Source organism: Culex pipiens, chromosome 1 (assembly GCF_016801865.2).
Source record: "Culex pipiens pallens isolate TS chromosome 1, TS_CPP_V2, whole genome shotgun sequence".
In the NCBI taxonomy this organism is placed as follows: Eukaryota; Metazoa; Arthropoda; class Insecta; order Diptera; family Culicidae; genus Culex; species Culex pipiens.
The window spans coordinates 94240073-94262724 of NC_068937.1; the positions used below are offsets into that span (position 1 = coordinate 94240073).

The following is a 22652-nucleotide window of genomic DNA, read 5'->3' on the forward strand; positions in this document are numbered from 1 at the left end:
TGCGTGTTTCGGGGGATTTAGCGGAACCCTTTGGATCACGCCGAGGGCTGCGGCAAGGTGATGGCTTATCCTGTGCGCTTTTTAACATCGTTCTTGAGGGCATCATTCGAAGGGCGGGCATCGAAACGAGTGGCACGATCATGAACAAGTCCTACCAGCTGCTTGCTTTTGCCGATGACATCGACATTGTGGCAAGAAACCTGGAGACGGTGAAAGATGTCTACACCCGACTGAAGGTACAAGCAAGACGTGTAGGACTTGGCATGAATACGACGAAAACAAAGTACATGAGAGGAAGGGGCTCGAGGGACGTCGGCCCCCCAAGTCTCACCCCTCTAGCTGTGGATGATGATGAGTTGGAGGAGGTGAGCGAGTTCTTGTACTTGGGATCGCTGGTAACCGCCGACAACGACACCAGCAAAGAGATCCGGACTCGTATTTTTGCTGGAAATCGTGCGTACTTCGGATTACGGAAGACCCTCACTTCGGATCGGGTGCAACGCCGCACGAAGCTGACGATGTACAAAACACTGATTAGACCGGTAGTCCTCTATGGCCACGAGACCTGGACGATGCGGCAGGAGGACGAACGAGCCCTTGGCGTTTTCGAACGGAAGGTGCTGCGAACGATCTACGGTGGAGTGCAGGTGTCTGACGGAGTGTGGCGACGACGCATGAACCACGAACTGCACGCGCTTCTTGAAGAACCGACCATCGCCACCCAGGCGAAGATCGGGAGGCTCAGGTGGGCCGGCCATGTCGCCCGAATGGACGAGAGCCAGCCTGTCAGACTGCTTTTTGACCGCGCTGAACCAGCTGGCGGTACAGGCAGAAGAGCAGGGAAACCGCGCGCACGATGGGGAGATCAAGTGAATGGTGACATCCGGAAGATCTGTAACCTGGGAAATTGGAGAGTAGCAGCACAAGACCGAGAAAGATGGAAGCGTCTGCTTGCTACAGCACGCGTACCTGGTGCGCTATGCTGATTGGTATGGTATGTATGTAATCCTAGGCATATATAAGCCATTTTTGTGTTTATGGAGTCAGTTACACTCGATAATGACATTTGAGAAGGGCCTAAGTGTTTTAAATATGTTTGTATTTTGTAATTTCAATATTGCTGTATCTCGAAGCCGTTGCATCGTATCAAAAAGTGGTCAAAGACAAACTTGTAGGAAATTTGACGGGCTTTCCGAAAAAAATACACTGAAAGAAAAAAACATTCCACTTTTATTAGATTTTTTGATTTTTAAGTTTAAAAGTCAAATTTGAAGGTGAGCCCTCGATTGTTTTTCGTTCAAAATTTTTGTGAAAATAGCCTAAGATGTCACAAAAAGACTCACAAAAAATGCAGGATGGAGCAACTCACCTGAAAAAAATACAAAAACCATTTACTAAAAATGTTTTTTTGAAAAGTGCTCTAAACGTCAAAATTATCAAAAACCGAATACGGGAATCGATTCTCCAGACAATTGTATATAAAACTCTCCATATTGACCATTGTCCTAAGTCCAATCCTTGTGAAGTTATAGCGGTTTAAAAAATAAAAATGTTGAAAAAATAGGTTTTTTGATGGTTTTTGGCAATTTCTATATGACCGACTTGATTTTTCAGTCTCCAAAATATTTTTACCGGAAAGCTCGTCCAATTTCCCATAAGTTTGTCTTTGACCACATTTCAATTGGATGTATGGGCTTACAGATATAAGCTAACTACATTACTCATATCTGAAAACATAATATTTTTTCAGTGTAGTATAGTAACCTGGATAGTAAATTTTCTATGCATTATATTTTCTTAACAAAAAAAAAAGACATAAATAAAATGAAAGCATCTCAAAAAAATCCAGAGCATACCTTTTAAATATCCTTTGAATATGGCATGAAATTACATGAAAACCTGAAAATAATATTTTATTTGTTGATAATAATGTTTGCATTGACTAACCCCTCGATCACTTTGCTTTGTTTTTGTTTTTTGACGTTTGTCTGCTTTTTAACTGGACTACAGCGCAGTTATCGAGCGCCCAGCTAAAATGCAGCCTAGTTAAACAACACCCAGCTACCGAACAAGTACTGTACTGCCCCTGATCGCATAAATGTCCCATATGCACTTTCATCGTTTTTCAGTTAATGATCCAGTTTGGTTCAAAATCGTGTGCTCTTTAAGAAATGCCTAAACATCCAGTACATTGGTCTAGAAGTCAGGAGGAAATTTAGGTTTTTCGAGAAAACTTAACACGTGGCCTTATGTATGGGACAAACTTCAAATGTGTTTTTCTTAGCTTGCTGTCTTTGCATATGGGAAATTTATGCGAACATGGGCAGTGTAGTTCAAATTATTTTAATTTTATCATATTTGGGCTCATTTAAGACTATTTACGTTACACTCTTGCTTAAACTTCGTTTTTTCGTGTTCAAATAAAAAAAAATCTAATAAACAGAAAGAGTAGCTGGGACAATGATTAGAAGTTGAACAATGCTTCCCAGTCGGAAAATTCGAATTATGACCACGAATCATAAATAGAATTCGTATTGAACTGATGGGTTGGGCAAATGTTAATTAAAAAAATTCCCATAAACCTCCCCGCCCCCATAAGGGCAAAAAAATATTTACTGCTGAAAATCTAAATTTTAATGAAAAAAGAATATGTACAGGCGATTGAAAACTATGGAGAATACATTTTATAATGGTTAACAATCAACTCAAAAAGTTTGCTTTGTGACTATAAGTTGGATCTATTGCATATTGCATGTACCGTCATCAGGGGTGACATTGGGTCTGGGGAGTGATATTGGTTCATACAAATTTCAGCATTTTTGTATGACCCAATTTCACCCCCCAGACCCAATGTCACACCTGATGAAAGTACCTTTGATTTTGAAATGTTAACTCAGTAAAGATTTAGAAGTATTCCAAATCTCCAATTCCATTGTGGAAGATAGGAATCCTTTCCATGGATTCAAATTTCTACGCTACGTACAACTCCGTAGTAACAGTTCAATAGGGCGAATCTACGTTTGTAAACAAGCACTCTATCCCCCTCTTACTTGACGTCACCTGAGCAAAAGGGATAGACTGCTTGTTTACAAACGCAGAATCGCCCTATTGAACTGTTACTACGGAATTACGTAAGTTAAGTGATTGTAGATAGGCCTTGAAAAGTTAAATCAAAAGCAATTTTCATAATGTTGAGAAATTGTTTTTTTTTTGTTCCTTCTACTGAACCTTAAATCTTTGGCTAAATACTAGCCGGGTTCGGTGGTATAGTGGTAAGCGTGGTTGCCTCTCATCCAGCGTTTCCTCAAACAAGTTTAACTCTTAAACTTAACAATATTTTTTCCAGACTAAACAAGTCAAAAGTCTCTTTTTTGTACATAAATCAATCATTTGATTAATTGCCAATATCGTATGAAAAATCTTATCTGCTGTCCCAGTTGCCTGGGTTCGCTTCCAATGCCAATGCCACGGGCCACATTTTTAGTGACAAGATTTGTCTGATCAAGCTTTCCGTACAGTACAGGGCTGAGCTGTTAGTTAGTCGAGATTAGTCGCCGACTGACAAGTTGGACTCACAATCCAAAGGTCGTCATTTCGAATCCCGGGGTGGATGGAAGCTTAGGTGTAAAGAGATTTTGAGTGCCTCACCATTTCAAGCCTTTGGGAACCTAGTTTCGAGTAGGAATCTCGCAATAGGGAACGCCAAGGCAATGCAGTAGAGCGAATAATTTGATTTGATTTTTGATATTAAAAAAAATGCATGTAAAGATAAATTTGTGATAAAATGGCACCCAACTCAAATCGCTCCCGCTCCATACAAAGCCCGGCCGGCCGGTCGGTTGACCGTGGAGTTTGCCATAGTTTGTTGTTAGCTTGAAAAGAGCCGAAAATTCTGGTCTCGCCTCGCTCGCTCTAACAAACACAGAGAGCCGATACAAACTCAGAAAAATACGCGGCGCATTCGCTCTGCGGCTCCATCCAGCACAAGAGGAGTTGTTTGGCAAACCCCCTTCCTTCGCTTCTTTCTTCGTGTTGTTCTACGACCACCACCACCACCACCAACAGCAGAAATCCGAATTTCGGTTCGTTTTCTCTCGCGCGCTCCATTACGCCATTTTGGTTGTTTTGACAAGGAAAAACACACAGCAGAGCAAAACTGGAACAAAACAAACCTTTTTTTTTGTTGACAGGAAGGTTGATTTGAGTAACTTTGAGGGTAGGATTTACTAAGAGCGCTTGGTCCTAGTTGGCCACGAACGGCACTCATTGGTATGTTGTGTTGTTGACCTTAAACTTCAAAAAATCGTTCCCCATCGTAGAACACTACACATTTCCCCCTAACACGTAGAGTCAAGAGCTTAGGAGAGAGAATCGATACACAGCCAGGGTAGGCAGAGGGAAAAGAAGGAAACAGCGCCTAGAGGCCTCTTACCTGGCGGTATTGCGAACCCATTGAGAAAGAATAATCCGATCGCGAACACAAGGCAGAATCGAAATAATAACAGCGCCATAAAAATGTTTGACCATTTGGAATTTCTCCTTCGGAACCAGAAGAGACTTGGCGTTGTTGGCTGCTGCTTGTGACACTGGTTCTGCAACTTTCGGGGCACTTTTTTCTGTATACCAAACTTTACTTTGGAATCACTTTTTCCGATGCTTTCCAGCATTCGGCATTATTGGCGATGGCCTCATTTGGCCCGATTTTTGTTGTTGCGTTTAATTATTTGTTTATTCCCTAACAAGTGCTGGTGTTTTCACACAACACAACGTGCACCGCGAGATCCCATAAATAGCTATTCTTCCTCTTCTATCCGGATTCTTACTGTGTTACTGGAGGTGCTGCTGCTGCGCCACTTTCTTCTTACACACATGAATCATATTTTTTCTTCATCACACACAATGCCTTGCCTGGCGCTGTTGCTTTACCGCTGCTCTTTTCTTAGCGTTGGTTTCTCGGTATTCCAAGGTAGATAGAACACACAAGCGCCACACCACGCTCTCTCTCTCTCTACACTTCAGAATTGGCCCTGTGTTGTTGTGTTTGCAATTTCTTCGCAAATCTTCCAGGCAGAACACCCGAACCACTTTACACTTGAGTGTGTTGTTCCTCCTTTGCTCCGACACTCTCTAGTTTGCTTATCGCGCAATTCTTACGCGTACGTTTGATACCCTACATCTACGTGCTTATATCTGTGTATACAATACAAATTAGACCACTTCTGCAGCGACTATTTCTATCAATTTAAATTTCAAACACTTGTACGACAGGCAGCACACTGCTGGTTCTGCTACTTCTCCAAGCGCTAATGTATTATCGTCATCCAGCAGCAATAACAACAACAACACCATCGAGAAGCAACCATACCACCGTACGCAGCTTCTTCTCCTTCTCAATCCTAGCCTCGCTCGGAGGGCACGCTTGTATCCAACATCCAATGGGAATTCCTCGACGGACCCCAGAAAAGGTATCCGGGAGATTCCTTAGCCTCCACAAACTCCCTCCCCAAAGGATCCCGTAGTTTTTCGTCGTCCAGTGTGCGTTTCGCCCAATATTTTGCACTCACACACCCGCTCACACACAATATCCGTGCTGGATCCGAAAATATCGATTTTGTGTTTACGCCGCTGCGTTGTTCCTGCTCGCTCTCCCTCTCCCAGTAGCTCGAAGGAAGGGGAGCGCAGAATTGCGGCCACTTCCGCCCTTAATGTCCGTGCAGAACCGCGTTACGGTGCCGCAAACCGTGGAAACTGTTCTGTTGGAATCGCCGCCACTCGGGTTGCCCGCTCCGCCATCCATCCATTATTGTGGGAATTGTGTATGTTGTATGTTTCTAGTTGTTCCTCTCTTCCTGAACTGAACCACACGAATCTCTCTTGACACACCACACACCATTCATAAATGCGTAAATTACGTCTCAACAGTGAGGCGACCGACCGAAAACTGAGGATCGGATAGTGCCGACTCGCGCGGCACGGTGAAAGTGTGTGTGGTGTGTGTGAGCGCGCGTATGAGGCGGCTTCTCCGGCGTGTGAGACTGTATTGGTGTGAGCGTAGAGCGATCGGGGTTTGCTTTGGCGGCGACGCGTTCGGGTGAGGCGGCGCTTCGGATGGGTGGTTGGAATACGGCAATAGATGACGCTGTTTGGTGGGCTTGAATGGATGGTTGTTTTGCTTCATCAATTTCTTGGCTTTGATTTGTCAAATAGCTCGATCCTTCAATTACCGGATCTTGTCTAAACTTGTCCTGCTACCAGACTCCAACTAACTTCGTCGGATTGATTGTCTGGTTCGGTTAGCGGACGTTTCTGAGACGTTGCCGTATAGTTGCGCCAGCTCGTGGTTGTTCTCACGTTCGCCATCGAAGATCGTTCCAAGCACTCGCCGTGTGAAAACCTCAAGCGCTTGTAGGTAACCCTCGAGCATCGTCCACGTCTCGTGCCCGTTGAGAACAACCGGTCTTATTAGCGTAATAGGCACTTCTACCAGTAATGATGCGCCTCAGAATTTCTCTGCTGCAGTTGTTGTCCGACGTCACCAACGATCCGATGTGCACAAACTCATCCATAACCTCGAACTCGTCTTCGTTAGTCGTTACGCTCGGTACTCTGCGAGCCCAAGGGACTCGGTTACTTCTGCCAGTAGATACATCGTCTACGCCACATTCACCTTCAATCCAACCTTCTCCGCTTCTCGCTTCAATTCAGTGTACTTTCTAGCCACCTCCTCGAACGTTCTGCCGACGATGTCCATGTAGTCAGCATAGCAGATCGTCATCCTTCCACTACATACCGTGTCGCCTTGTCGCAGTCCCTTGCGTGATTCGATCGGGTTGGACATCGCACCCGAAATCTTCACGCTGCACCGTGCCCATCGCCCATCGTTGATTTCCGTTCTGATCAGCTTCCATTCTTGTACATAATCTTCCATAGCACTTCGCGATCGACCGAGTCGAACGCGGCTTTGTAATTGATTAACAGGTGGTGCGTCGGGATCTGGTGCTCGCGACATTTTTGGAGGATTTGGCGTAGCAAAAAGATTTGGTCCGTCTTCGATTTCCCCTCCACTAAACCGGCCTGGTACGCATCAACAAAATCCTTTGCTCACTCTGCCAGACGAGAGAAAATGGTCTGAAACAGCACTTTGTAAGCACTTTGTAGGCCGCTTTCAGAATACTGATAGCTCCATAGTTCTCACATTCGCGTCTTGTAAATCGGACATATAACTCCCTCTTTCCAATCTTGCAGAGTTCCACTCCGATACCATCCTTCCCAGCTGCTTTAGTATTCATAAGCTTATTGATGGCGTCAGTAACTTTTCTCACCATCAGTGCCAATGGAGCATTTCCATTCGAGCAGTTTTTGCTTTTTTCTACAATGTATTCCTTATGGGAGAACTGTCATTTCTACCACTCGAATCGGGTGCTCAATTGGTTAGCTTTCTTACCGGCTACATTGATGATGTCGCTTCTCTCGTCGTCTTAGTTCACCACCTCTGGACCGTTCAGGCGTTCGTCGCAGTGCTGCTTCCACCTTTCGATCACGTCACGCTCGTCCGTCAAGATTCCTCCACCTATGTCCCGGCACATTTCTGCTCGCGGCATTAAGCCGTTGCGGAATTTGCTGAATATCACGCAGAACAAACGCGTTTCGTTGGAGCGATTCCGTTGTTTCATGTCGTGGCACTCTAACTCTTCCAGGTGGCGCTTCTTATCCTGGAAGATATGGGTATGCTATCTTCGCAACTATTTGTACCTCTCCTTGTTCTCACTGGTACTTCGCAGAAGCCTCATCGAACCAGCCTTCATGTCGAACTCGTTCCACTTACCCGATGACGCTCGATGCCGCTTCGTTGACGGTTGCTTCTATGCGGCTTCCCCAGTCCTTCAAAGGAGTTTCGATGAGCAAGCATTCTCGTCAGTACACTTAGCGTCGATTTCTCTCGTCATTTTATGTGCTTTGTGTTGATCCAGGTCATACTATTGTGGCTGTGAGAACTAGGTCAGTTTTTTCTCCACCAAGTAGTGGTTCGAGTCGATGTTTGTGCCTTGGTAAATTTCCAGGATCCAGGATCTTGTGCTGCCCGCGTACGCGGCCTTCCACGAAGTCGGCGTCCCCGTACAGGTTCGCTGCTGATTATTGTTTCAGCAGCCCGCTCGTCCGACATTCTGGGTACATGTACAGCCCACTTCAGCCTGTCGTGTTTGATGGCTTTTACGATATCAGCATGTTTGTAGTCTAGGTACAACTCAAAGTTTATGGGCCTGCGCCACGGTCTCCTACTAGCTTGCCGCCGAAGATAGAGCGCAAGATTCTCCGCTCGAAGACCCCGAATGCTCTCTGGTCAGCCTCCTTTAGCGTCCACGATTCGTGACCGTAAAGAGCCACAGGAAGTATCAAGGTCCTGTACAGCGTAATTTTTGTAAACGTTCTTAGGCTGCGGGACCTTAGCTGGCTTCGAAGACCGTAGAAAGCCCTGTTTGCAGCACTAGTCCAGCGTGGCACGAATCAGTCTAATTAGCTTCGCCAGAAGGCCGTGTTCTAGCAATAATCTTCCAGAGTTCGTTTCTTTTGAGTGAATCGTACGCCACCTTGAAGTCGATAAACAAATAATGTGTTTGCAGGTTGTACTCCCGGAACTTGCCGAGAATTTGTCGCAGAGTGAACATGTGATCTGTCGTTGTAGTGTTTGCCCCTTCCAGTCGGTCGGTCGGAAGCCGTTCTTCGCACCAAATGCGTAGAATGATCCTTTCCCTTTTCCGTTACTGAGCTCCTTTACGGCTTTAGCCACGTCATCCAACGTAGGCGGATCCACAGCTATTCCATCATCCCCAACGTTTATCCTGTCCTCGACGACTCCCTCTCGCATTTCACCGTTCAACAGCTATTGAAAGTGCTCCTTCCACCTGTCCGCTACCGCTGTCGTATCTTGCTAGATTCTAACATAGTCAATTTGTAACTCCTAATCGTTAGGTGATCTCCATGTGTACTTTTAGAGTATGGCCATGTTCTTGGATGTGACGAAGTCGATGAGTTTCGTTCGTCTGCTGGTGCGCGCTGAACCTTCCAATAACCGAATAAGACTCCTCCTCCTGAACCATTTGATCGTTTGACAATTTTGAGATCGTGTTTTAGACACTTCCTGTACTCACGGTTAAGAAACTCGTGGAACGCGTTCTTGTCATCAGCTTCGGGATAAGACTTTCTTTTGCGCTCTATAATAAGAAAAAATGTAGCCCATTGAACTCTTGTTAGTGCTACGTGATAAAACGTACAATTTATTCGAATCAAACCAACCTAAACGCGCGGTGAGGGAGATCCACAAGTGTCGTCTGTTGTCCAGGAAACCTGAAATCACACACACACTCACACCAAATACCTACCAATAAAATCTGTTGCTCTCGAGTTCTTCTAATCCGACGAGGACGACGACGACGATGATGAGGACGACCGACGGCGACTCCTTTTCTTCTTCTTGTCACGCTTCCGCTTGCGTGACCGATCCCCGTCGGATGACGATGACGACGATCGCGACGAGTCCCGCTTGCGGCGGGACTTTTTCTTGCCGGAGGAGCTCGCTTCGGGCTGCTTTGTCGTTTTGCTGCCCTTCACGATGCTCTCCAAGATTTTGTGCGCTGCGACGACCCGCATGCTGTCGTGCTGCTGAAGCTGCTCGATCGTGTCCTTTTTGAGGCGTTCGAGCTCGGCCAGTTCCGCGGCCGCTTCCAGCTCCTTTTGTTTCTGCTTTTCGCGCTGCTTGCGCTGCTGCTCTTCGATCTCTTTCTCCATGTGGTTCTTGAGCAGCAGTAGCGTTTCCGCACGTTTGAGCATCTTTTCCTTCTGTAGTCGGGCCTTTTCCTCCTCGGTGAGCTCTCGCTTCACGGCCGGGTCGGGACTTGCCTGCTTGGCTTGATGTTGCTGTTCGGGCTGCTTCCTCGACGCAGGAGACTTTGAGCGGGAGTCGCTGCTGCGACGTCGGTTCTTTTCGGTGCGGCGTCGCGGAGATACCGACCGGCTTCGGCTGCGTGATCCTGAACTTTTCGAGTACGAGCGATTGCGGCCGCTGCGATCTCGAGTTGGGGATTTCTTGCGCTCGTTGCTACGCGAACGTCGGTGTCGATCGTAACGATTGTTGTACCCTCCTCCGCCATAGTAACCACCTCGGCCACGATTATTGTTGAAGTAACCACGACCTCCCCGAGGGTTCCAGCGACCTCCAAACTGTCTGCGGTACCCGCCACCGCCTCCACGATAGTATCCCTGCATCTGATCACGATCGCGATAGTCCCGACGACGTTCCCTCGATCGACTGCGAGATCCATCCCGACCTCCTCCACCGTCACTAGAGGGACTTGAACTCTGCCGTTGCTTGCGATACTTGGATTTACCGTCCTTCTTAGCGCCGTTGTCTCCGTCACGATTGATCTCAACCTCCGCTCGAGCCACCGTTACTTTGCGCGTGTACTTGGTCCCACCTTCCGTGTCCGAATCTCCCTGCTCGTAGTCCAAAGCGTTCATGTCATTCGTCTTCTTACCTTCACCATCATCCTCCGAACCTCCATCTTCCACCTGTCCACCTTGATTCACTTCAAAGAACGACTTCTTCCCAGAGTCCTTGGCGATTCCTTCGTGGCGCTTCTTGCGCTCCATCTCCCGCCGTTTGATTTCCTCCTCGCGCACGCGCTTCTCATCCTCAAGCTTCTCCAAATCGGTCATCTTGATTGTACGTTTCTGTGCCACCTTCCAGTGGATCGGCGTTAGGCTACGAGATCTTGATCTTGAGCGCGACGGAGTGCGGTATCTCTGAAACAAAAAGTCATCAAACCATCAACTAAAAAATCTCCACTTTTTTCACACTGCTTAAAACTCACAAAATTGCCGCGCCCCTTGATGACGCGTCCACTCTTGGACACCGGAACGTACTTCTTGGACCACCCGAAGCCACGCTGCTCGCGGAATCGATCTCGTTTGCGACCGCGATCGTCACCCTCGTCATCGCCGTCCTCGCGCTTTCGACCGTCACCGCGCATCAGAAATTTGTTGGAAACCTGCCGAAAAATTAAAATTCGTCAACCATTTACAAACATCCAAAGGTGACCCTAACACAAACCTCCGGTATCTCGCTGGGATCGATCTTGGTGACCGTCGTCATCGGGTGCTGTTCTCCGTCATCGTCCAACTCTCCCTCCTCGAGGTTGTCGTCACTGCTGAAGTTCAGAAGAAATGGTTACAAACCTAGCAAATTTTGTTACAACAGATCACGCTTACTTCTTTTCCTTCTTGATCTTGATTTCCTTCTTTTTCTTTTTATCCTTTTTGCGCTTCTTCGAGGACTCGTCGTCGTCGTCGTCGGAATCATCACTGGCGCTCGATTTGGACTTTTTCTTCTTTTTTTCCTTTCGCTCTGAAAAAATAAAATTTTGTTTTTTAAGGCTAGTATGGAGATCGGAAGTAAAGGGGTCAAGAAACAGCTTTACGAACAGCAGAACAAAGGAGAGGGAGCGTTTTCTTGGGGCTTTTCTTCACCCTCTCTGGCTTGCTTTCGCTGCCGCTGCTGCCCATTTGAAATTTTTCTTGACCGGTTCCTTCCGATGTGCGTATACCGCTTTAAACTTGAATACCTAATACATTTCAGAATGAGGGAAATAGATAGCATATATGCGCATCTGGTGTAAAGTTATGGCAAGGTAATCCATTCTATATATATTATAAATATACAGAATTTTAAGTTAAGGAGGTTTTAGACTATGACAAGTAAACAAATAAATTCGTACTTTTTCGTATTTGACAAAATCGCCCAAATGTATGCAGGAAAACTGCAACGCCTCTTCTTTTTTAACACCACCTTTTTCAAAAAACCTGTGTTTTTTTTAAATAAAAAAAACACTAGAACAATATTTTTGAAGAAAACTTAATTTTTTTTTGGAATCAAACTTAGGTACATTTTGCGCAATCGCAATTGTTCAGCCGAGGATTTACATAAGAGTCACGGTAATGGCCTTATTTGGAAATAGAAGAATTTGAGCATGGCGTATCGTAAATATTTTCAAAATTATAGGGATTCTAGAATTCTTATGTTGTCATTGTAAATCAAAATACAGTTAAAAACCCTGAATTTAAAAAAAAAACAATCGGTCACTGAGAGCTCAGAAGCTAGCTATCATCATCATGATTGTCATTTTCATTGTAAATAAAAATACAGTTAAAAACCCTGAATTTAAAAAAAAAACCAATCGGTCACTGAGAGCTCAGAAGTCAGCTATCATCATCATGATTGTCATTTTGATGTGACCGTCAGTTGACACACACGAAGTTGACACGAAAGATTGCCCAGCTCAACACTCAAACAGCCGGACGAGGCGCCTGCACATGCTTTCTCTTTCTCTTTTTTCCTATATCTTTCTTGCAGCGAAAACGAAAGACGAGCTCAGACAACAGTTACAAAAATTTCGATTTCACAAGCTCAATTTAAACTATTTTATACGGTTCTATTTCTATTTAATTCACCGATTTCCACTATTTAAACAACTTATTGTGTAAACATGTTGTGAGAAACCTGCTTGCTCACTTCGCATTAAGCTATTTAAGGGAAATATACCCTTTCTAATCAAACACCTATCTTCGTCATATGAAGAGTTTGATGCTCGATTAAAGCTCCAAAAATACTATTTAGGCTATAAACTTACCAGCAACAGCACCGCCTCGAGTAAGCACGCAAATTTATGCCATTTACTGGCCAAAAAGATCAAATTTAATGCACTTTTGATCATAATTTCTATTTTGCGAGACCATTTCTCATCATTTTGGTGGCACACACATCCACACGCAAGATGAGAGCTTAACTGCACAAAGAAAGTCGCCATGAATATCTTTTCACTTGCGCTAACGTTTTCAAAGCGCTTAAGATATGAAATTGCTTCCAACTACCGGCAACATGTTCTTTGCACATTAGTTAGTCACTCACTTGAAAAATAATCCCGAAACATGTAAATAATTAGCAAGCGCCATCAGAAAAACAAACGCGCTAAGTCTTTTGACGTTTGACTTTTGACGACCCATTTCAATCGAAGGCTGAAGAAAACCGAGCGAGAAGCGAAGGCAAATAAAGAACAAAGGGTGGCCACCAACACCACCAGCAGCGCCTGTTGGAGTGAGCCAGTGGTGCCAGGAAATATTCTCTATAAATGCTACTTTTCGTGAGTGTTCGCTTAAAATTTCATCAATTTTGGCAGCACTAAGCAGACTCAAAAGAGCGCTGATTAGAATGCATTTGGGGTTTTTTTTTTAAATGCTTGTAAAAGGAATAGCATGACTTTTAATAAAAGTGAAAATAAACAGAAATGTTCACAAAAAGTTGCTCTACTCGTTGGTATACTTGGTTTTAGTAAATTTCAAGGAACACTCCAGATTATCCAGCATCATTCAAACACGACCACTTATTAGGCTTAAAATGGGTATAATTCCCCTACTACTTGATGTCAAGTTAAAACGCGTTTTAGGAGCAGCCAACGGATGCAACGATAACTTTTATACTTTCAATATATGCCCCGACCAGGGATGCCAGATACACAGATTTGTCTGTGTTTCACAGACTTTTGAGCTTGTGTCAGACATTTTTTGAGGTGCACAGACTTTTAAAAAACTTCATTAAATTAATATTTTGTAATCTTTTTTGTAGAAAATTATTTCGTTAGTCTTCAAATGCTTAAAAACGCAATTTCTGAAGGAGTTCAATGACTGTGAATTGATATATTTGAATTTTAGACAAATGCACAGACATACACAGACTTTTTTACAGACATTTGAAAAAACCAAGTGGCATCCCTGGCCCCGACGGGCATTGCCCCGTGTGCGTAACGATGCCTAATTTTAAAATCAACTTTTGTTGGACGAGTCTTCTCCCTAATTATAAGCCGAATGGATCGACGCGTTAATAAGATATCGTGACACCCGTTTTTGGAACCTGGACAATTGTGTCCTAAAATGAAGCTTAGATTGCTGATATTATTGTTTACAGTAATAAAGCTTATTTTTCTGAATTTAATGACCCTTTGTACGACAACAAAGAGTTTAAAATTGATTTTTAAATCAATTTTGAAAAATAAACCTCGCGGTCCTTCTTGACAGAAAAGGTCCTACTTGACAGCTCTTTCCAAGGGGACCATACACAGTAAAAAAAAATCATGGTAAAATTTCATCTAAAAAGGAGTACATCTTTTATGTCAGAAAAAAGCATAAATTTTACCTCTAATAATGTGTAAATTTACATCTGGTAGACGCTAGGAAAAATTATCTGTAATCCCAAAAAAAATATCAAACCGGCGAAAGTTATATCCAGCTTACTAAGTCCGCGCCCCAAACCGCACGGCCATCTCGCCGTTGTGAAAACTGTACGATCAAAGCCAATTTAGCTCTATGTGTTCCGTACATTGGTTACTGTATTTACTGCATATAGGGTACATATACAATGTACGGAACACATAGAGCTACATTGGCTTTGATCGTAGAGTTTTCACAACGGCGAGATGGCCGTGCGGGTTGGGGCGCGGACTTAGTAAGCTGGATATAACTATCGCCGGTTTGATATTTTTTTGGGATAACAGATATTTTTTCCTAGCGTCTACCAGATGTAAATTTACACATTATTATAGGTAAAATTAAAGCTTTTTTCTGACATAAAAGATGTACTCCTTTTTAGATGAAATTTTACCATGATTTTTTTTACTGTGTAGTTGATCCATCGAAAAAATGTAGTCTTGTCAACTTTTTTTGTTGCAATAAAATAAAATAAAGTGATCAGAAATGGTTTTTAAGCGTGTTTTTAATCATTGTGCATCAAAATTTACATAGGGCTTAACCCTCTACAACCCAACCCCGCCTCTGTACGGGCTTCGATTTGAAAAATCGCCAAAAATCCATTTTCAACCAATTTTTGATCTTTAAAAAGCACTGGAAAGAAGAACTCTTAAAATTTTAGAAAATTTCAGGGTTGGAAGTTTAACTTGTTTTATGTGACTTTGCCAATGTTTTTAAAAATGTCTTTTTTTTAGGGGTCAACTTAGGCTGTGTTTTTCACTAACATTTTCAATATTTTCAGTAAAAAGAAGTATGCAGTAATTTTTGTAGTGTCCCAGACTATGCCTCTACGCATTTTTTTGCAAATTAAATGATGATGGTGCGATTCTATAGCAGAAAATGTGAAAAACATGCAAAAAAATAAAAAAGTGACTGTAAAAACATGAAAAAATTAGATAGGCGAAATGTAATTATATTAGGTGGAAGAGTAGGCCAAATACTACCAAAAACAAACATAAACTAAAAAAGATAAATGCAAATTAAAATACTAAAAATGAAACATGAAAAACATAAAACAAGAGAAGTAAAGTTTTTCGTAGAACAAAAGTTGCTCAAAATGACCTCCTAAACACGGGAAAAATAAATATTTTCGAAAAAAAAATTTGGGCAGTAGAGGGTTAAGGACCCTATTCTTCCAGAAATAAATCATTTATTGATTTTTTTTAATATGCGTCGTCGATACAAGTTATGAAACAAATTTCACAGCTGCCCTTACAAAAAAAAGCTTTTAAATCTGGAGCAACATTTGAAAGGGGCGTTACGACATTGCTCTTACGGCCTTTCGTTACACGCGTTTAAATGGGACGAAAGGCCGTAAGAGCAATGTCGTACCGCCCCTTTCAAATGTTGCTCCAGAAATATTCTAAAACCCTGTATCTTGAAAATTTTGATTTTTTTCGATTTTTCCAATAGATTGGAAGTGTTTTTTTTTTCGCAGAGTTCTGGAAATTTCTTATAAATTCGTCAAGGAAACTTTGAAGACTTGACCTCTTTTTGCAGCACAAAAAAAAATAAGAAACAGCAAAAGTGAGGTTTTTGTTTACCACTAGGGCTAGTGATTTTTGAGTATTGAGCGGAAGCCGCGAAATGAAAAATCGAAATTTATAAGCCACACAGCAAAAAATAATGTAAATTTGGAAGCTGTAATTTTGGAAGGTTGAATATTACATCTTTTATGATGTAATTTTACCTCAATTTAGACTGAAAAAGTGACATTACACCAGAAAAGTGGTAAAATTACTCATTTTCAGAGGTAAAATAACACCTTTTTTCTGACATAAAAGATGTACCCCTTCCTAGATGTAATATTACCATGATTTTTTTTTTCTGTGCATGGTTTCAACAATTCAATGTAAACAGTGTTGTAAAATGCATTCGAAAATAGTAGTTTATGCAACAAGTTAGAAAAAGAAGATTTTTTCAGCACGAGTTGCATAAATCGGGGAAATATACCCATTCCTAGCCTACTAAGCGGTCGTGTCTGTAAGATGCAGGATAATCTGGAGTGTTCCTTGAAATTTACTAAAACCAAGTACACCATTTCTATTCCTTTTACAAGCATTTTACAAAAAAAAAATCTCAATTTATTCCGGTCTGACGAGAATGCACTGGAGCCCACGCAATTTCTATTATCGTCTGAGCTGTTTTTTTTTTCTTTCAGCGCTCTTTTTTGTTTTGTGCCTAGTGCTGCCAACGTGAAATTACCCGGCGCGTTTGTTTTTTTTATAGCGCCTGCAAATTAATTACATGAGAAGCTCTAATCTTGCGTGTGGATGTGTGTGCAATCAAAGTGAAGGGAAATTGTGCCGCAAATTGATTTGCGATTTTGATCAAAAGTGCATTAAATTTTATCTTGTTGGCCAGTAAATGGCATAAATTCGTGTGCTTACTCAAGGCGGAGCTGTTGCTGCTATGTTTATGGCCTAAACAGCTTTGGAGCTTTAAGGTCGTAGAAGGTGTCCTTCACTCTTGTGGCAATGACTGTCAAGGATGGTTCTGAATAATCACTATATCTGAAATGTTTCTACAAACAACACAAAGAAAACCACTTTTTGATTGAAACATTCTGAATCAAGATTTGAATGTTTTTCTAAAACAAACATGGCCGCCAAATGGCCGATCTGGAATGATGACTTCCAGAGCCTTAATCGAGCAACAAATTCTCCATATGCTGAAGATCGGTGTTGGATTAGAATAGGTATATATTTTTTTTTTTTTTTTTTTTTACTCCCCCATACCAAAGAGCTCAATTTGAGCCCCCTGGTTATGGACTCCTTACTGTCAACAGCCCTTTAATATGCAGCACATAAACAAATAAACTAATTTTAACAGGGCTGAGACGTTAACATTTTTCATACAAAGCGCGGATTACAAAACAAGAAAGGTGTGTGGAGGACGTGACACATTTATTAGCTAATGAATCCCAGTGGAAAATTTCCGATTAAGGGATTCATGCTTAACTACAACATTAACACTACAAACGACATTCAATTACATGGATTACACAAGTTACACTACAGTTATTATTAAATGGTTGATGGCTTCAAATGTTGTCTTAATCTTATTTTGAAAGTTTGTCGATTTAAACATGAACTTATTTCTAACGGTAACTGATTGAATAAAGTTGGTCCTAGAAAGGTAAACCGTTTTTGTCCCAAATTTGTAGTCATTAATTCACGTTGTAAATTATTACTATTTCGTAGATTATACGTGTGCGTGGCAGTTGAGAGTTGCAAATTGTGATGAATGTTTCTATTATACAAAACGTCATGAACGAACAGCAAAACTTGTAGGACACAAAGTGATTTAACAGGTAGAACATTATGAGTGGTATCTGCATAAAGCTGAAGAGTCGGAAAGAGGAGTGGTTTATTGAATACAATTTTTAAACATCGATTTTGTAAACGCTGAATTTTTTGAAGGTATGAAACACACGCTTGACCCCAGATTGAAACTAAATAGTTAAGACGGGAATGAATATAAGCATAATAAAATTTTAACAAAGCATGTTTAGGCATAAATTTTCTCACTCTCCACATAACCCCACAAAGACACGAAAGTTGATGTTCAATATGTTTTATGTGTGGCGACCATGACAGGATAGGATCCAAATAAATTCCAAGGTATTTAAATTTGTCAACACATTCAATAGCTTCAGCATTAATAAAGGGACTTAGGTGGACAGGCAAAGGGTTTCTACAAGAGTGAAAGATCATGTATTTAGTTTTTTGAACATTAAGTGACAGAAGATTTTCATTGAAATAACGTGTAAGAACAAGAAGATCAGATTCAATGTCATTTATAACAGAGTTAACATTGAAACCAGGATAGAAAAGTGCCGTATCATCCGCAAATAACCTTGCAGTACCTTTCAATGGAATATTACCTAAATCATTTATATAAAGTAAAAATAACAAAGGACCTAAATTACTTCCTTGGGGAACACCAATTTTAATGGGCAGAGACAAACTGTTTTTATTATCTAGAGTTACAAATTGTTTCCTATTTGACAAATAACTTTTGATGATGTCGTTTGCTATGCCTCTGATTCCATAATGATCCAACTTCCTCAGTAAAATTGAGTGATTCAAAGTGTCAAAAGCCTTTTTTAAATCAAGAAATAGTGAACCAACTATATGTTTTGTTTCAATTTCACCGGAAATAAAATCAACTAATTCTGTTATGGCTATAAGCGTACTACAACCTTGTCTAAAGCCATATTGAAATTGGTATAAAATATTGTGTTGATTTATAAAAGAAAGTAAACGTTTAATAAGCAGTTTTTCTAAAATTTTGTTGAAAACAGAAAGCGTTGATATAGGACGGTAATTGTTACAATCGCTTGCATCTCCAGACTTAAATATTGGAATTACTTTAGCAACTTTCAGGCAGTCTGGGTATTGTCCCGTCTCTAACATTCGATTAAAAACAGCACACAAAATTCTTGAAAACGGAACAGCGTTGTCTTTTAATACTCTAACTGTAATATTGTCAGGACCGCAACTTTTTTTGTATTTCCCCTATCATTTAAAACAAGAGCAATTTGTTGGTGTTGTTATACAGTGAAACCTCTTTTTACGCGGTGCGTTACGTTTTTCTAATTTGTCGATTTCTCTGGAACGACGCAACATTTTTGAAATCTTTAAAAAGAAATTTGTAGGTTTTGTACAGATCTACAAAACGCTTTTTGAAGCTTGCAAAAATATTATATGGTTTTAGAGAAATCGACGCGCACTTCACCCACGTGTGACTTTCACCCGGACGCTGTAAACCAAACCTTCCTGTCAAGCTACATCGCTGGTGAACCCGTGCGCAGGAGAACAGGACCTGATAATCCGTACAGTTTTGCTTTCCGACCTGTGCAGCAATGGGAAGTGGTGAATGCTGTGTGGGATATTAGTTCTAACGCTACTGGACTTGACGGACTGCCGATTACCTTCGTCAAGATCATCTTGCCACTGACCATACAGCAAGTCACACACATCTTCAACAGCATCATCGATACTTCTACGTTCCCTGTATGCTGGAAGCATGCAAAAATCTTGCCATTGCGGAAAAAGCCTCATCTAAACGCGTTGACCAACCTCAGACCGATTAGCATCCTGTGTGCACTGTCGAAGGCTTTCGAAAAGCTGATGGAACGCCAGATGTCAACGTTCATCGCTGAAAACAACCTCCTTAAGGATCATCAAGCCGGATTTCGGAAAGGTCAAAGCATACAAACTGCTGCTGTACGAGTCTACGACGAATTAGCGAAGACGGTGGACAACAGAGGGTCTGCTGTTCTGCTGCTGCTCGACTTTTCAAAAGCGTTTGACACGATTCCACATCGCAAGCTGTGTGCTAAACTGGAAGTACAGTTCAACTTCTCTGTTTCTGCGGTCAACCTGGTCAGATCGTCCTTGGAAAACCGAACACAGACTGTTTTCTGCGATGATCAACAGTCTGAAACTGGAGTAGCCACTTCTGGAGTTCCACAAGGATCAGTGTGGGCCCGCTGTTGTTTTGTTGCCACGTCAATGATCTGCCGACGGCCCTCAAGTTCTGCTCAATCCAGATGTATGCAGATGACGTTCAGCTGTACATCGGTCGTCCTGGGCCCTGCTCCCGTGAAATCATACGCATGATGAACGAAGATCTCGCAAGCATAGTGGAATGGTCGCGTCGAAACCAACTGTACGTCAACCAAGCAAAAAGCAACGCGCTGTTCGTGACTGGTCGCCGTAGAGCAGCTGTTCAAGCCAACATGCTGCCACCTGTGGTAATGGATGGGCAGGTAATCGAGTGGACTGAAACCTGATTAAGCAGCAGTGCGGAAAAATTTATGCTAGTCTCCGCACGCTCTACAGTTGTGCTCCTGGTGCTCCGGTTGGGACTCGCCTAAAACTGTTTAAATTGCTGATCCTCCCCCATTTTCTGTTTGGCGAAATCCTACACGTCAATCCGAGTGGAAGTGCCATGGACAGACTACAGATATCGCTGAACTGCTGTGTCCGGTTTGTATACGGGTTAAACCGTTACGACCACGTTAGTAATCTGCAAGCTAATCTCCTGGGATTCCCGCTGGACCACCTCAACGCCCATGGCTCCTGCATCTTCCTGCACAAGCTAATCAATACGCACTCTCCGCTTGCACTGTTCCAGAAGCTGATACCGTTCCGGGGTCGTCGTTTGGCAAACTTGATTATTTCGCGCAACAACACAGCAACCTACGCTAGTTCACTGTTTGTACGAGGCGTGGTAATCTGGAACATGCTGCCAACGGAGGTTAAGCGACCGAGAACGGAAGCATGTTTTCATGGGAAGTGTCTCGCCTTTTGTAATAGTTTTTAAGTAAAGTTGTATTACTGGGACAAATACGAAAGTAGCAATCAAAAAGGGTTTCCCTTACGCTACTAATAAATAAACATACAAACAATATCCAAATAGTTTTCGTGTTCGGAAAAACAACATTTAAAAAGAAAAAAAAAAACTGTACCAACCTCTGACCTGGCGCACCAGCTCGCCACAGTTGGCGACGACCGCGTCCTGCAGGGGTCGCGAGTTCCGGTCCACCGGCAGTTGCTCAATCTGTCGCACTAAATCGTGCCCGGACACAACGCTGCCAAAGACAACGTGCACACTGCGAATTGAACAAAGTTTTGGGGGTGAAAATCACCATTTGTTGGTGGATTAAGGGAGGGCGACTTACTTATCGAGATGGGGTGCAGGTTGCGTTGTACTATAATGGAAAAAGAAAGAACAAAGAACAATATGACTGCATTGCACATGCCTTGGCTGGGCTGGTGGTTCAAATTAGGGTTGGTTGGTGAAGTCGAGTTGGTATTTTTTGTTTTGTTTTTGAATTGATGTTCTATTACTAAGCTTCTGGTACTTCTCCGGGATTTTGTGGTTTGCTTCGCTTTTTTTCCTACACACCGATAGACATTGCGCCGTGGCCCAATGTCTATCCGGATTCACACGCACATATCGGGACCACTTTCCGAGTTCCAATAGTTGCATCGGTTGCAGGTTTGCACGTGCGCTTTACGGCACGCAATGACACACACACAGAAAAGAAGTGGGGCACAAAGAAACGACAATTGCGACAGATAAAATCTTCAAACAGGCCGGATAATTATGTGCTTCTCTGTCTTTGTTTCGACTGCGGTTTTGAGTCTGCTGAAAGGTAATGGGTTAGCTTTGGGCAAGAGTTCATCGGCACGGCAGCGTTCCGCGGTGGCCAATGTGTGTGCATTCGTACTCTCCAATCTTGAGCCACTTTTTTTGCATCGCTTCTACTCACATGAAAAATTGCGAACCGTTTGTATTCTTGCCACGATTGGCCATAGAAAGCAAAAACGGCTTGTCGTGTTTCAACGTGAATTCCTCATCTGGAAAAGTAAAGTTATTATGATTATTTGGTCAGCCAATCAATCCTACAAGGTAAATTTTACCGTCGAACGTTCCGCCGTAGATCGACTCTCCTCCGGTTCCATTGCTATTGGAAAAATCTCCCGATTGTATCATAAAATCCTTCACTACTCGATGAAACACAATTCCCTGTGAATTAATCCATAACAAAAAAAAAAAAACTCAGAACCCATCCAAAGTGACCTCCAACAACCTGTCCCCTCACCTTATAGTGCAGCGGCTTTCCCGTCTTCTGGCCGATGCCCTTCTCGCCGGTGCACAGCGCCCGGAAGTTCTCGCACGTCTTCGGGGCCAGTTCCGGCTGCAGCTCGAACACGATCCGGCCGGCCGGCAGCCCCCCGATGGAGACATCGAAGAAGCACCGCACCTGGGCCACGTTCACGTTGACGATCATCTGCGAATGGTCCGCGGAACGGGAATCGATCAATATTTCTCTCTCTTTAATGAAAATGGCGTCGCAAGAGGAGCAAAGAAAAACTTTGCACTAAGATGCTTACCGTTGCGGCGGGTTAGTTACACGTTGTTGGTTACTAAATTCCACGGAATCATTTGCCACTGACCGAGGGACAGTCGCAGGCGGAGACCTGAACCGAATTTCAGGGGTAATTTAAGCCGGAAAGCCACGCAAAGATAAACACTGCACACGCACTCTTTTCTACTTCTGCCGAAAATCGTCCAAAACGAAACTGACAGATGCATGGATGACGGACGGACGATGACGGTTCACTGCTGCGAAAACAAATCCACAATCATGGGTTTTTGATACGAGGAGTTGTTGTCTTTGCAAGCATTAGCATTAGCATTTGGGAGGTTGGTCTAGTCCAGGGGAATGCTACCCAGTCAACTCAATCGGAATTCTGAAACGGAATTCAATTGGGTACTAAAGC

At 42.8% G+C, this 22652-nt stretch overlaps 2 protein-coding genes across 3 annotated transcripts in view; both read right to left on the reverse strand.

Annotated features, from left to right (window-relative positions):
* Positions 1-9129, reverse strand: part of LOC120428666 (uncharacterized) — a 69707-nt gene extending 60578 nt beyond the window's left edge. The window contains exon 1 of the mRNA XM_039593714.2: positions 4433-9129. Coding sequence (XP_039449648.1) covers positions 4433-4667 — 235 coding nt within the window. The 5' untranslated portion in view covers positions 4668-9129. The remainder of the gene's footprint in view (positions 1-4432) is intronic.
* A 114-nt stretch (positions 9130-9243) lies between these two features.
* On the reverse strand, positions 9244-22455 carry LOC120428667 (peptidyl-prolyl cis-trans isomerase G). Of its 2 annotated transcripts, none has more exons than XM_039593717.2 (10): positions 22263-22455; positions 21971-22159; positions 21789-21894; positions 21638-21725; positions 21044-21073; positions 20835-20974; positions 11266-11401; positions 11108-11201; positions 10869-11045; positions 9244-10800 (listed from the first exon to the last, which is right to left on the reverse strand). In XM_039593717.2, the coding sequence occupies exons 2-10, from the start codon at positions 22157-22159 to the stop codon at positions 9409-9411; spliced, it is 2352 nt and encodes a 783-aa protein (XP_039449651.1). In that variant the 5' UTR covers positions 22263-22455; the 3' UTR covers positions 9244-9408. The 2 variants fall into 2 exon arrangements, with proteins under 2 accessions (XP_039449651.1, XP_039449649.1); XM_039593715.2 differs by having other exon boundaries at positions 11108-11204.
* Positions 22456-22652: the final 197 nt, after the last annotated feature.